At 40.3% G+C, this 15531-nt stretch overlaps 1 protein-coding gene across 1 annotated transcript in view; it reads left to right on the top strand.

Annotated features, from left to right (window-relative positions):
• DAPP1 (dual adaptor of phosphotyrosine and 3-phosphoinositides 1) overlaps window positions 1–15531 on the top strand; it is a 47744-nt gene that overhangs the window by 23504 nt on the left and 8709 nt on the right. Inside the window, exon 4 of the mRNA XM_081098244.1 lies at window positions 8163–8293. Coding sequence (XP_080954370.1) covers window positions 8163–8293 — 131 coding nt within the window. The remainder of the gene's footprint in view (window positions 1–8162; window positions 8294–15531) is intronic.

Raw genomic sequence — 15531 nt, 5'->3', positions numbered from 1 at the left:
TTGTACATCGCTTCTAAATTCAACTCCAGTAGGCTTGAAAATTTGACTTTTTTAAATATGCTTAGTCCATTATTAATTTTTACCATATCCTCTTATGATTGACGTAGTTTCCTATGTAGTCTTGAAAATATAGATAATTCTCTTTATGTTAAATTCTAAATATTATTAGAACAAAAATTACCTTTCTATTACCCTTTGTTTCTATTGCAATACTTATGTACATAAAATTGCCATATATGATTTATGATAGGAGTTACTAGGTTGTGACTTTAATCACCTAACAGCATGAAAAATTATATTAGTCAAATGCTTTGTTTGTACTTACCCTTTATAGTAATTGGTTCTCAGTTTTAAAGATGCTATCTGGTTCTTTCTTAAATGTCAAATTTCCACTTCTCTTTTTGTTTTGAGGTGGGGATTCCCAACCTCTTGCTAACTGCTACAGTTGTTATTATATTTTGTGACACCAGCCGTTTTACTCAGGTAGCATTTTAAAATAATTAAGTTAAAACTATTTTTAATTTGAGAATTGTGTGACATTTCTGAAAATAATGAGGGACAACTTGGAATTTTGCTAAACCATGACCAGAAATCACTTCTTAGTTTATGTTTGCCAAAAATACATATTTTATTAGTTTGTGAAGAGGTGTTTTTGAAAAAGAAAAAAGCAAGCAAAAAGAGAATGAAACCAATATTTGTGGAGTGTTTGCTAAGTTCTAGGCATTCTATTAGAAGTTGTAACAAATGTAAAATTCTTTAATCTTCTGAACCACCCACAATAATGTGTAAAGTGGTACCATTTTCAATAGAGGAAATCAAAACTCAGAGATTTTTAAGTCATTTGCCCAAGATTACACACCTAGTAGGCATCAGAGCTGAGACTGGAATCCAGACTAACCTAGTTCTAAGGTGTAGGAGCTTTTCACGCCCCTTGCTCTCTCCTGAAACTGCTCTTGTGGTAACACAGCGGTACAGCATTACCACAGCGCAGCATGGCCTTAAATGGGTTTGAATGGGAAGGATCTCTGCCACAGTACATAATAGGATGTTTGTAGGATACGGTGAGGCTATAATACGCATTTCAGTCCTATCCCTCTGTCTCTAAAGTCTATAATAATATTTTTGGCTCGTGATGTGAAGCCATTGTCCTAAAGAATGTAAATCGGTTTGCACATCTGTCTTTGTACATATTGCTATTTGAGAAATTATACTAGAGGAAATCTTAAAACAGGAAAAAGACTGATCAGAAAACATCTCCCAAATACTTTGGCCCCTCTCATTCATGTCACTCCAGAAAGGCTATAAAACAGCCTCTGTAAATACAAGAAGGTAAAATCAAATTTAAAGTTTGATGGAGGAAAAGAAAAATGAGACACAAAGATAAAATGACACCAGGAAAAAAAAAAGTATTTCAAATGAATATTGTACGACTATGACAAATAGGACATGAATTTAGTTACTATTTCTTGCTCCTCAATTGGGGAGTTTAAGTAGATTTTCAGATGTTAGAAGGGGCAGGGACCTCAGAGACCATTTAATCTTTTCTTTAGAAATGAAAAAACAGCCCTAGTGAGAAATGTTGAGGCAAAAACTCACACATCCTTTTCTGAAGCTGCCTCCTAAAGAATCAGTTTCTTAATTTTGATGTATGCATATGCTCTCTTGCCCACGATAAATAGAGTACAATATTTCACATGCCATACAGAGTTTTCATGGTGGTGACCACCAGAGCTGAGAATCATATATGGTATAATGAGTAAACAATTGAATTCCCAGTTCAACTTCAGTCCTAACATTCACCAGCTGTGTGTCCTCATGCAAGTTGTGTAACCTCTCTGAGCTTCAGTTTCATCATGTTATAAAATTGGGCTGATGGTGTAATAGTTCATACCTTAAAAGGTCATGACTTGCAGTGAAGATTGAATGAGATTAGGCATGTAAGACATTTAGAATGATTCATTGCATGGCATAAATACTCAATCATTATTATTGTTACTTAATGAAGTCCCTTTGTAGCAATTCATTCCGTAATACTATACACAAGAGCTATACATTCTTTGGTATATCATGAAGAGTTAGTTTAGGGAGAGCTGAATGTGTATTTATCAAATATGTATGATGTCTTCTTCAAATTTTAAGTTCCTTCTAATGTAAATGAATGTGGTTGAGGTAGCACCATTTTATGATGGGTTATAGTCCATTTGCAGAGCAAAGAAGGATGGAGGCAAATCTTGAATATTCCTATAAACTCCACCTAGAAAGCCACTTCCCATTGGCAGGAAGAGACAGAGGAACTCACGCATAAGCCAGTTGCAGAGCTTCTTTTCTGAGCCTGAGGTCAATAAGGAAACACGGATGGATGTGATCTCATTTTAATATAATTCATCAAATAGATATTGAATGCCAACTATGAACCGGGCACTTGTTAGCCACTGACAATTCAGTGATGAATCAGATATCACCCTTAAACATCTTACCATCCAGCTGGGGAGTCTGCTGGGTAAAGCACTAGGTTTAGTGCATGAAAGAAATACTCAAAACAGAAGTTCCCCTTTCAGGAGCGATGCGTGCTCGTGCACTACACTCTGTTTCAGACATCAGACCAATGCCTGGGCTGGAGATGGTTCTTACTCTTCCTGCTGGAATATAAGACGAGCTCTTCAATGCAATCTCATAGTATTACAGAGTAGGTATCCTGTAAGCTACAGTTCAGTCAAAGCACATCGAAATGCCTGTCTCATTCCTCTTCTGATCACCTCAAAAATGTACGTCCACCAAGCATTTCTGAAATCAGTTCTGTCCAAAGCAGGAAACAACAGTCTCCTTCATGTAGTTCAGAAACTGAGGTAAAACTAGCTGCCAGGTTTCCAAGACCTGTGGTTGCTGATCTTCCTCTTTTCCTTCTATCAGCCCTGCCTCTGGTTGCCTTTTTATCTGAATCTTCCAGCCAAGTCCTAGAGTTAGTTTGATTTGAATATTATTTTTTTAAATTATATTTTATTGATTTTTTACAAAGAGGAAGGGAGAGAGATAGAGAGTTAGAAACATCGATGAGAGAGAAACATCGACCAGCTGCCTCCTGCACACCCCCCACTGGGGATGTGCCTGCAACCCAGGTACATGCCCTTGACCGGAATCGAACCCAGGACCCTTCAGTCCGCAGGCCGATGCTCTATCCACTGAGCCAAACTGGTTTCGGCGATTTGAATATTATTAACCCAGAGTTCCTCTCCTATGGAGCCAAGGCACTATCTTGAACCTTGGGTGGAAATTATAATGAGTCTGCAGTGGCTTAACTATATAAGTTTCTTTTTTCTTTTTTTAATATATTTTATTGATTTTCTACAGAGAGGAAGGGAGAGAGATAGAGAGTCAGAAACATCAATCAGCTGCCTCCTGCACATCTCCCACCAGGGATATACCTGCAACCAAGGTACATGCCCTTGACCGGAATCGAACCCAGGACCTTTCAGTCCACAGGCCGACGCTCTATCCACTGAGCCAAACCGGTTTCGGCTATAAGTTTCTTTTTGATTGAAAATCATGTAAACCAATCCTGACAAGCTTAATTTTTTTAAAAAAAGAGGGGTACAGGGTGAGAAGTGCAATTTTGGGGAAGGATATTAGTATCTCACCCCAGAATTTAAGGACAAACCTGAAAAACATAAGGAATCATCCCAGTGATCATGGCAACTCTGAAGCTTTTAGCAAATTAGAATGCCTGCCTTGGTCTTGCTCTGATCACTTCAAAAATGTACCTCCACCCAGTGTTTCTGAAACCAGGTTTCATGTCAAAGGCAGGAAACAGCAGTTTCCTTCATGTGGTTCAGAAATTGAAGGTAGTGGACCTTCTCTCCAGAGAAGCAACTAAGCAGATCCCCAAGAAGTGAGCCCAGTGAGTGCAGCTCAGGTGAGGCATTTAGGGGGAGGGCCAGGTCTGTGGGGCTCTGCTTTTGTATTGGGATGGGACAGTCTCTGCACAAGGGGAAATCATCGTAAGCCCAGCAGCCATGCTGACAAGTCTGTATGTTGGCCCTTCCTTGGGAAGAATGGTCAAATAGGGAGACCTGACTTTAAGAAGGCCAGATTTTTATCAGCAGAAGTTGCCATTTTGTAAGGAGTTTATCATTTTCTTCATTGTGCCATTCAATCTGACCTCTTTCATGGTCTTAATTTACAGTCAGTTCTACATTCCTGATTGACTTCATATCATTTCTTTCAGTTTAGCTTCTACTGGTTAAACTTTAGAAGAGGCTTTCAAAATAGAATTTGGGTCCCGCCAGTGAAGATATGGAGAGCCACACTTGAAGTTATTGCCTTGTCCTTGCCCCAGGCAAGGATGGTTGTGAACTTTGGAGGCTGGTCCATCCCAGACTCTCCTGCCTTAAACCTGAATTACTGTGACATTTATTCATTCGTTCGTTCATTCACTCACTCATCAAGACTTCATTATGTTGGAAACTCTATCAAGAGGTAGGGATACAAAGATAAATTTGGAATCATATCTGCCCTGAGGGGCTTACAGGGTTTGGAAATGTGCCTGTTGTAAAGGCAATGGCTTTATAATACCAAGTGGTTAAAGCAATGCAGGCTCAGGGAGCAACACCGGCCCAGAGATGCTTATGTGGCAGCATAACTGGCCCTATGGCTATCCTCCCCCCCCCCCCTCCCCTGCCCAGGACTGAGACTGATAGGCAGGATAACAGCCTCCTCAAAGATGCCCACATCTCTCCCTGGACCTGTGAATAAGTTATGTTACATAGTGAGAGGGAATTAAGCTTTCAGATTAATTAAAGCCACTAACCAGCTCGCATTGAGATGGGGAGATAATCCTGGGTCGTCCAGGTGGGCCCAGCGTACTCACAGGGTCCTTATAACTGAAGGAAAAGGCGGAAGAGGGAGAACCAGCATGCGAAGACTTGACCTGATGCTGCTGGCTTAGAAGATGGAGGGGTAGGGCCACCAGCCAAGGAATGCAGGCAGCCTCTGGGAGCTGGAAAAGGCAAAGGAATGGAATCTCCTCCAGAGCCTCCAGGAGGAAAGCAGCCGAGGCAATACCTTGGTGTTTAGATTGGTCACACTCATTTCAGACTTATGACGCCCAGAACTGTCAGGTTATACATGTGAGTTATTTTAAGTCATTACGCTTGTGATTTGTTAGAGCAGCAATAAGAAAATAGAGCCAATAGGAGTATGCTGGGAGGTATGAATGCTGGTTATCTGCAAAAAGGAAGATTGAATCGGTGCATCTTTCTAGAGCATCATTTAAAAAATTATTTTCATGTGGAACAAGATAAAAATGTGGCATTGACTTTGAAGATAAGGCACAAGCTTTCACAGTCTTTCTCATCTGTGAGCTGCTTTGATCCCTGGGCTCCAGTCCCCCTGGGCTCCAAAATGTTCAAGAGGCACCAATATGTCTTAGCACTGTAGTCAGTGACTGCCACACAACTCTCAGTGTTATTCTTAGCAGAATGCTACACATTAGTCCTTTATTATTATTATTTTATTATTATTATTGATTTCAGAGAGGAGGGGAGAGGGAGAGAGGGATAGGAACATCAATGATGAGAGAGAATCATTGATCGGCTGCCTCCTGCATGCCCCTCACTGGGGATCGAGCCAGCAACCTGAGCATGTGCCCCTGATTGGAATTGAACCCAGGACCCTTCAGTCTGCAGGCTGACGCTTCATCCACTGAGCCAAACCAGCTAGGGCCACATTAGTCCTTTTAACTTAACATTTTAAAATCCATGTTCCCAAAGATGCTGAATATTGGACTTTCATTTAGGATTTTAAAATACTCAATATCAGTGGTTCTCAACCTTCCTAATGCTGCGACCCTTTAATACAGTTCCTCATGTTGTGGTGACCCCCAACCATAAAATTATTTTCGTTGCTATTTCATAACTGTAATTTTGCTACTGTTATGAATCATAATGTAAATATCTGATATGCAGGATATATTTTCATTGTTACAAATTGAACATAATTAAAGCATAGTGATTAATCACAAAAACAATATGTAATTATATATGTGTTTTCCAATGGTCTTAGGCGACCCCTGTGAAAGGGTCGTTCAACCCCCAAAGGGGTCGCAACCCGCAGGTTGAGAACTGCTACTTTACATCAAAGTAGAATAACATCAAACATTTTTACAATCCTTTCGCAAACACTTCTTTATAGGCTTGTGAAGAAAGGGTAATTATTCTCACTTGCCAGAGGAGGAAACAAAAGCTAGAATGATTATCCAGGGTCAACAGGTACCAAGTGGTAGTGTTGGCTCTTTCCAAGACACCAGGGTGGTGCCAGGCATGTCTCAGGTGGTGTTCCTCTGGGGTAGGTCACATAGGTGCCAGTCCCTAATTCATCAAGCGCCTGCCATCTGACGACTGTTCACAGAGCCCTGAGCCTGCACAACGGCTGCTCTTGATTTAGGTGTCGATGCTTTCATTCTGACTGTAAAACTGTAACCGGCCCCTTGTCCTGATATGACTCGCTCTGTTCTCATGAAGGAATCACATTGACAAAAGAGCACAGACAATGTGCCAGGGTGTGAATGGGGCTTCTGATAACAGCAAAAGGCCATTTTCATTGTGGTTCCAACGCGCCACTGACCTGAGCTAAGTGCAGAAAGAGGAGGAGACCGGAGTGTCCCGTTCATTATGGGGGTCACGGTCAATGGCTTTTCTCAATGCTCCTTTCCATGTGGCAGCAGTGCGTGATCTGGGCTCAGGTCTCTGAGACTGCAGTTGTGTTTGGGCAGTGAGTACCTCATGTGAACTCAAGCACTGTAGAAAGGTTTTGTTTTGTTTGTAGGTTTATCATTATTAATTAGGGTTTTATAATTACAGAGGAGGTATTTTTCTCCCCTCATTGCCTTTCTCTTACTCCAATTTAAGGTCTGTACTTTCTATACTTTTTCAAATTACCTTTTCAAAGGAGTCTTTCTGACCACCCATATAAATATCACCCCTCCCCACCCCATGCTTTTGGCTCTCTATTCCTTTACCTTCTCTATTAGTTTGTTCAAAGCACTTCTCTCACCTGACATATTATTTTTTCTTTTTTTTTTCTGTCTCCCCTGCTGCAGAGCAGATGCTATACCTCCTTTGTTTGCTGTTGTATCTAGACAAGCACCTGACACATAGTAGAGCTCAGTAAATATTTGTTGAATGAATTACTGAATTCTTTAATCTACCCCCGTGTCTAGCTAGCACAATCCCCAGCCTGCTGTATAAGAGACCCTAGGAAAATGAAAAGGAAGAAGTCATAGCAAAGTAGGGGGAAAATCTTAACTTACTTTTTTGCAGTCAGAGTTTCTAGCTTCGAATTGACTGATTGATTGGGGGAAGGGAAGGATCAGAGTAGAGAAACTTTGGACTTGGGGTCGGTCAGAAGCATAGAGTCAGAACTGCTCTCAGCCCCTGAGGGACATGCCCAAGCCTGGCTCTGGGCAGAGCTCGATTCCTGCCCGGACTGCCCTCCTCCAGATAGAAGTGAATATTCACTTAGATACGCAAAGGCTTTGGTTAGTTTATTTCATTAGTTTGGTGGTAGGAGACAGTAGAGAGAAGCTGTGAGTACACTTTTTTGAGATCCAGTGATTTGTTACAAGTTTGTTCTAAAGCTAGTAAGAAATATGGGCAGTGGATAAATCCTCCTGTATTCCAGTGCACTCGTGGGGTTTGGATTCGTGACTTTTGTAAAGTCTACTGGAAAACATCCAGTTATTGCTTAAGGTCTAGATCAATATCGCCTTTTCTAGGAAAGATTTTCTGACTCATTCCATGGACGGGTTAGTTCTTCAGGGTTAGTTCTCCGAAAGCCACCAGCCTGCTTTGTTCATATCGCTGACATCGGTCTTGTACCCTGCTCATTTAAATGACTATTCATTAAAACAAAAAAAGAAAGAAAAAGAAATAAGTAAATGACTCTTAGGTTAAGTGATATCCATTCGTAGTTCTCTCTGAGCACTAGGAAGCCAGTAATCATCTCATCACACCTCGTATCTCCAGTGTCCAGCTCACATGGTGGTGCTCAGTGAATGCTGAGAAAATAGACAAGTGCATACATGAACAAACAAGAGACTTCGATCCAGCCACAGCTATCTCATTGTTAAACTATATGAATATGTGTCTCCCCCCCCCTCCCCCATTCAGGCACTCTGATTGTTCTGAAACATCCCTATCCAAGAAAAGTGGAAGAACCTTCCATTTATGAATCGGTCCGGGTTCACACAGCAATGCAGACAGGAAGGACGGAGAATGATCTGGTCCCCACCGCACCTTCGGTAAGTGGCCATCCATCTGACACAGCTTTCCCGCTGTCCAATAGCAATAAAGTGCAATAAGAGTAATACACTTTCAAAGTATGTTTGCTCACATAAAAATTCTCACTTGGGATATAAAACCTGAAAAGGAACATACGGTTTGAAGCTTATGACTCAGTTTATCTGGTTCGGCATAAATCACACACACACACACACAAAATGCGATTATTGAGAGGATCTTAAATACTTAGAAAATAGCACTTAAATCTCCATCCTCACTTAGTCAAACTAGTACACGCTAGAATAAGTGAAAGGTATTGAAGTTCACATAGTTGACTGAACTATTATTCTTCAACAAGTTTCTAAAATAAAGAAAACTATTTTCTTCTACATTTCAACCGTATATGGAAGAAAACTATTTTTCAAAAATACTGTCCTGCAAGCCCCGGGGATGCTATTTTTCCTGGCCTTTTTTTCCTTCACTGAATCAAGGGTACAGACAGAAAACACTTGCCCTTCTCTAACAGGGCCATTGTGCAGTCTGAGTGCCCCTAGAGCACTCATTGTTCTTCCGAGAGTCCACTTCTGTTTGTGCTGTGAGCTGTGACCCTGCAAAGATTCCTCTCCAGCACCCTCTGCCCTACATTGTGCTCAAGGCTCCTCTATTCTCTTTCTTTTTGTTTGCTGACTCCTCCTGGTATAAGACATCTGGGTTTGCGCAGATAATAAAGAAGACAACACACAAATTAGACCTCAAGAACTAATTCTAGATAGCAACCATTACACATGAAAAACATTCACTTGGAGATATTCAGCCTCAATTCTATTAAAATATGTGTGACCTTTCTGTCTCCGGGGCACTTTTCCTACTCTGCCACCAAAGACACCTCTCTTAAAAAACAGATTCACCACATACCTTCCTGTTAACATCCTTCTGTGGTGTCCACCGTCTTCTCAGCTGGCCTGGACCCTGCTCACACCTCTGGCCTCACCTCAGGCTATGCCCACATTCACACTGTGGAACCTGCCTCTCTCAACAACATGCATTTCTGATTGTGCTCCTCCTTCCTGCCCTGCATCTGAAATGCTACCAACGCCACACTGCCTCCTCATTTCTCAAGACTTGCATCAGGGATCAGTATCTTCCAGAAAGACTTCCAAGCTCCTCCTAGTTTCCTGTAAAATGCCCCTCTTCTGTGCTCCCAAGCACCCTCTGTTTCCCTTCATTCTGGACTTGTCATAGTGGAGGCTAACTACCCTTCCCAGCAGCCTGACACTTCTCAGGACAGGAATCATAGCTTGGAGTGTAGCTTTACAGCCTAGCCAGGTTCACAGCACACACTACATTCTTGTCACGAAGCTACATCTACTCAAAAATTAAGATTCTGCAAATTGGTTGAGAAAGATATTTTAGCTTTGTTAGAGTTGGAGGAGGAAGCATCAGACCTCAGAACTAAAGAAATTTCGGAAAATAAGACAAATCGTCATCAGACCAAAGAACAAATCAAGACCTACCTTTTAATTCTTTTTTCTTTTTTCCCCGGTAGACACCATCATTCTTAACGTTCTTCTTTACCCTTCCCTACCCCACCACCTATCACTGCACCACCTCATTCACCTGTAGTCTCAGTTTAACATCACATTCTCCCCTTTACCCTTCTCCTAAAGATCTTCATTCAAGGTCAATCGTACCACACCTTATGTGCGTCCTTTATCAACAGTAAAATGCAGGTAACACCTAATTTGAAGAGTTGTTGTGAGCATGAGAAGTAGAGAGAAGCAGATCACTTCAGACTCAAACCTGGAAGCCTTATTACTTACCTTCTTTGCTCACTCCAGGTATCAGATGATTTACCTGCCCAAATATCTAAATATGTCATATATAGAAGGTTCTGTATAAGGGAGTTTTTAAAACAGTGGTGAGTGAATGGTTGAGAATGACTGCACTGACACTATATAATCAGAAGTCCATGAAGTTTTTTGTGACAGAAAATTATAAAGGGTTTCTAGTGGCCCTAACCAGTTTGGCTCAGTGGATAGAGCATCAACCTGGGGACTGAAGGGTCCTGGGTTCGATTCCGGTCAAGGGCACATGCTCAGGTTGTGGGCCCAATCCCCAGTAGAAGGTGAGTAGGAGGCAGCCAATTAATGATTCTCTCTCATCATTGATGTTTCTATCTCTCTCTCTTCCTCTTCCTTCCTCTCTGAAATTAATAAAAATACCTTTTAAAAATAAAGGGTTTCTAGTAGATACTGAAGTATCTCTTATTAGTCCTCACTAGAGAATAATTGATCACTGGACCAGCAGGCTGGGGAAATAGTCTTGGTTGGATCAGATGCTCTTGTCCCTTAATGAACATGAGTTATCAGCCTTCATTGTTGTCCCCAATGCCAACATGATGCTGTACCACCATCTCCAAACTGAGAGCTCTGAGGGCTTCTAGACTTCTATCTTCCCCTTTTGGGGTGCAGGTCTTTCATAAGCTCTAGCAGTAGAGAAAGAAAATTAAGTCCTATTTACTGAAAAAAAGAACTTGCTTGAAGTGAAAATGAAAACAGATGTCCCATTGCCCAGAAATGTAGATGCTTGTGTAACACTGTTTAACATCCTTTGGCAACTGCTTTTGGGGAAATTACTATTTGTTTATGTTATACACAATATAGGATTGGGTTCCTGAGATAGGATGAAATTTAACTAACTTACTTATTTAAAGTTTTTTCTTTTTTAATTGACTTTATTGGGGTGACACTGGTTAATAAAATTATATAGGTTTCAGGTGTACAATTCTGCAATACGTCATCTGTATATTGTATTGTGTGTTCACCATCCTAAGTCATACCTTTTTCCATCACCATTTACTCCCACTTTACCCACCTCTCCCTCCACCAGCCCCCTTTCCCACTGATAATCGCCATACTGTTGTCTGTCTATGAGGGTTTTTTTTGTTTTGCTTAATCTATTTACCCTTTTCACCCAGCCCCTCAACCTCACTCCCCTCTGACAGCTGTCAGTCTGTTCTCTGTATCTATGAGTCTGTTTCTATTTTGTTGTTTAGTTCATTAGATCCCAATATAAGTGTAATCATATGGTCTTTCTTTGACTTATTTCACATAGCATAATACTCTCCAGGTCCATCCATGCTATTGTAAAAGGTAAGATTTTCTTTCAATTTTTTTTTTTTTCCGGAAGAGTAGTATGCTATTGTGTAAACATACCACAGCTTTTTTATTCACTTACCTACTGATAAGCACTTGGGCTGCTTCCAAATCTTGGCTATTGTAAATAATGCTACAATGAAATAGGGTGCATATATTCTTTCCAATTAGTGTTTGGAATTTCTTCATATATATTCCCCAAAGTGGAAGCACTGGGTCATAAGGCAGAGACAAGACTTACTGATGGATTGAATGTGCTATGTGAAAGAAAGAGCAACAGGGTAAACACTTCTCTGTTTCCTGAGATGGCTAAGGTTGCAGGAGGAGTGGGGTTTGAACCTGGGAAATGTAAAATACCAGTTAGTTATGTGGGTAGAGATTAACTGACATAATATAGTCCAAGTGCCTAATGTAGCATAGGTCCTATCTAAAATGCCAGCTTCATTGCTTTCCTTTTGTGGTATTTTTAACAACTTCCTTCTAAAATTTCTGTTCCCTTGGCTTCTGCAATAACTTTATTTATTCTGTTATCTCTTTAACACATTTCATAGTTGTTTTTCTTTGACATTCCCCTCGTATGTTTGCCTTTTAAAATATTCAGTCTTTGAAGCTCTTCTCACAGTTAACAATTTAGTGTCAATATTTCTAGCTTTTTTCTTGAATAAGATTATATATTTTATATATATAAACAAATAGATTATATCCTATGTAATAAAAGGGTGATATGTAAATTGACCCTAATGGCAGAACGACCACTGGACCAATCACTATGAGGCGCACTGACCACCTCTTGGTCTCTTTCCCCGCCGACAGGCTCCGATCACCTGATGGCGAAAGGGGAACCAGGGGTGGGTGGCGGGGCACATGGGCGGTGCCAGGCCAAGGCCCCGCCCTGCTGGTCACCCCACACACAGAGGGCTATCTGTGGCAGAGGCGGGGCCAGTGAGCGGGCGGGAATAGCAGACCTCTCGGTCTCTTCCCCAGGCCGTCAGGCACCGATCGCCCAATAGCGAATGGGGAACCGGGGGTGGGTGGTGGCGTGGGGTGGGGCTGGCTGCGGGGAAGATGGCCCTGATCACAGGCCAGGCCTAAGGACTGTATCCGCACACATATTTTGTGCGTCAGGCCTCTAGTATTATATATAAAACAAATATATTATATATAATGAGCTCTTCATTGTAATTAGAGTTACAATGTGTTTGTTTAATTAATTATCTATGGAATCTTCATGTCCTTACATAGTCTTCTAAATCATCATTGAAACAAATTCCTAAAAATTCCAATATTTGGATATACCATTTTTATTTAGTTAATCCTCTGTTATGTTTTTATATTTTGGTTTTGGTGGTTCAAGATTTTTTGAAAATATACAAGCTATTTGTTATTTTAAATAATTTCAGACTTACAGAAAAAATTGCAGGAATAGTACAAAGTTTACATGATACACAAGAATAAACTTAAAATGGATTAAAGACTTAAATGTTAGACTCAAAACCATAAAAATCCTAGAAGAAAATATAGGCAGTAAAATCTCAGACATTTCTCATAGCAATATTTTTGCTTTGAGCAAGGGAAACAAAAGAAAAAAATACACAAATGGGACTACATTAAATTAAAAAGATTTTGCAAGATGAAGGAAACCACCAACAAAATGAAAAGACAATCCACTGAATGGGAGAACATATTTGCCAGTGATGCAGAGAAGGGGTAACCTCATGTACTATTGGTAGGAATGCAGATTGGTGCAGCCACTGTGGAAAGCAGTATGGAGTTACCTCAAAAAATTGAAAATATGACCCAGCGATTCCACTTCTAGAAATATATCTGAAGAAACCTGAAACACTAATTCAAAAGAATATATCTATTCCTATGTTCATAGCAGCATTATTTATAATAGCCAAGTAGGAAACCTTACCATTTGCAACAGCATGGATGGACCTGGAGAGTATTATGCTAAGTGAAATAAACCAGTCAGAGAAAGACCACATGATTTCACTAATATGTGGAATGTAATGAGCAAAATAAACAAACAAAATAGAAACAGGCTGATAGATACAGAGAACAAGCTGACAACTTTCAGAGGGTTGGGGGGCTGGGTGAAAAAGGTGAAGGGATTAAGCAAAGGAAAAGAACCTCATAGACACAGACAACAACATGATTATCAGAGGGAGAAGGGAGTGGGGGAGGTAGAAGTGGATAAAGTGGGGAGCGGGCCTAAGCCAACAGTAAGACTTCCCCTGAGGGCTCCCGGACTGTGAGAGGGGGCAGGTCAGGCTGAGGGACCCACCCGCAGTGCACGAATTTTTGTGCACTGGGCCTCTAGTTCCACTATAAGAAAAAGCTTTTTATTTTCTGAATCTCTGCAATCATTTATTTTTATATCAATGTTTATAATCTTGACTATCATTATTTATTTTGATCCTTTACATTTTCCCAGATTGGCCAATAAGAACCCATTCGAGGTGACTTCTATGTCATTATAGCCTCATAATTCTTTTAGAATTTTCTTACTTTCTGGTATAGCAAATGTGTTCCAGTCTTATCCTGTACATTCCTTACATCCATATCTAAAATCAGCTATTTCTCCAAGAAATTCTGTTCTTTTTTCCTGGAGAGCAGTACTTTAGAAGCCAAGACCTGGGTACCATGCTTATTGTTATTGGGATGTCACTCTCCCAGCCCACTCTGAGAACAGAGTAGCAAACGTATATATTAAATACAGATGTACACATACCTATATTGATATCTATATTTATTTCTACTGCTATTTCTAGATCTACCTCTCTACATATATTTATATATCTATATGTACCTATCCATCATCTATCTATGGGTTCCTGCCAATACCTCCAATCCTGATCCAACCTAGAAGGCTCATTCTAGTTTTCCACAGTGAGGAATATAGACCCCATTATCTTCAACTCACGTATGTGTGATCAATCAAATGTAGCACTCTCCTATTGCCCAGGAACCACTGCCCGGCCATTGCCACTCCTACCCTCACCTCAGATGCCAACCTAGCCTGCCTTGGCTCTAAAACTAAGCCTTGTCTCCACCTCATCCCCCCAGGCAGAAAGCCCTCCTCACCTGCCAGCCTTCAACACGAAATTCCAAGCTGTTGCAGCCACTGTTGTCCACACAGATGCTCTCTGTACCCTGCTTGGTCCCACCCAGTTCTGAGGTGGAATGCCCTCACATTGATACCTTCTTGCTCCACCCCACCCAATGACTTTTGACTAAAGTTAAGGCAGGCAGGCACACAAGCAGATAAAAAGGATGGTAGGAAGACTCATCCTTTATTTTTAAACATTTAGGTGGTTTCCAACTTGGGACACGTATAAATATCTTTCCTGTTACAGATCATAAATCTTTTAAAAGATGAACCTGCTATATAATTATTTCCTTTCTTACCTCCTGAGAACATGAATAAAATTAATATTCTCAGCTCTTCCCTCTGCCACCGTCTGCTTATCTACCAAAACCTTACAAAAATATGAGATTTGTAGCTTATTGCTTGGATGGAGGTAAGATGAAATGGGTAGCATAATTTCTTAGCCTGATTTCAATGAACAATTCTATAAGGGCCTTCTATATAACAATTTACCCTTAATTATTTTGCCTGCAACAACACAAAATCTCAAATTTTTTTCCCATTTCCATAATATGACAACCAAATGAACTTCAGTCACTTCAATTTCCTTCAAATGTCAAAATAAATCAAACTGATTATGCTAAATCAAATTCACCAATATTGTTTAATATTATTTAAATAAACACTTGAAAAGTTCATTCTTACTTTAATGCCGTAAGAATTTTAAAAGAAGTGCTGATATTTATTTCTTGCTTTAACTCTTTTTATTGTGGTAGTTGTTGTTCCTCTTTTTATTTGGAGGGAGAATTCACCTCAGGAAAAAATACTCTGGAAACTCCCATAAAAAGAACCTTGACGTCAACTAAGTTATTTCCCAATTTTTACTCACTTTTTCCTTACTAATATAAGATATATTATAACACCATATTAGAACAAAATATCCTACCAGGAGTTCAATTTCTGCCGAAACCTATACATTTCTTCATCTTAGGGTTCTTATTTTATGCAAATT

This window comes from Myotis nattereri (genome assembly GCF_964212035.1).
Source record: "Myotis nattereri genome assembly, chromosome: 1".
In the NCBI taxonomy this organism is placed as follows: Eukaryota; Metazoa; Chordata; class Mammalia; order Chiroptera; family Vespertilionidae; genus Myotis; species Myotis nattereri.
Note: the sequence above shows the minus strand (reverse complement) of the source record. Positions and strands in the feature narration are given on the sequence as shown.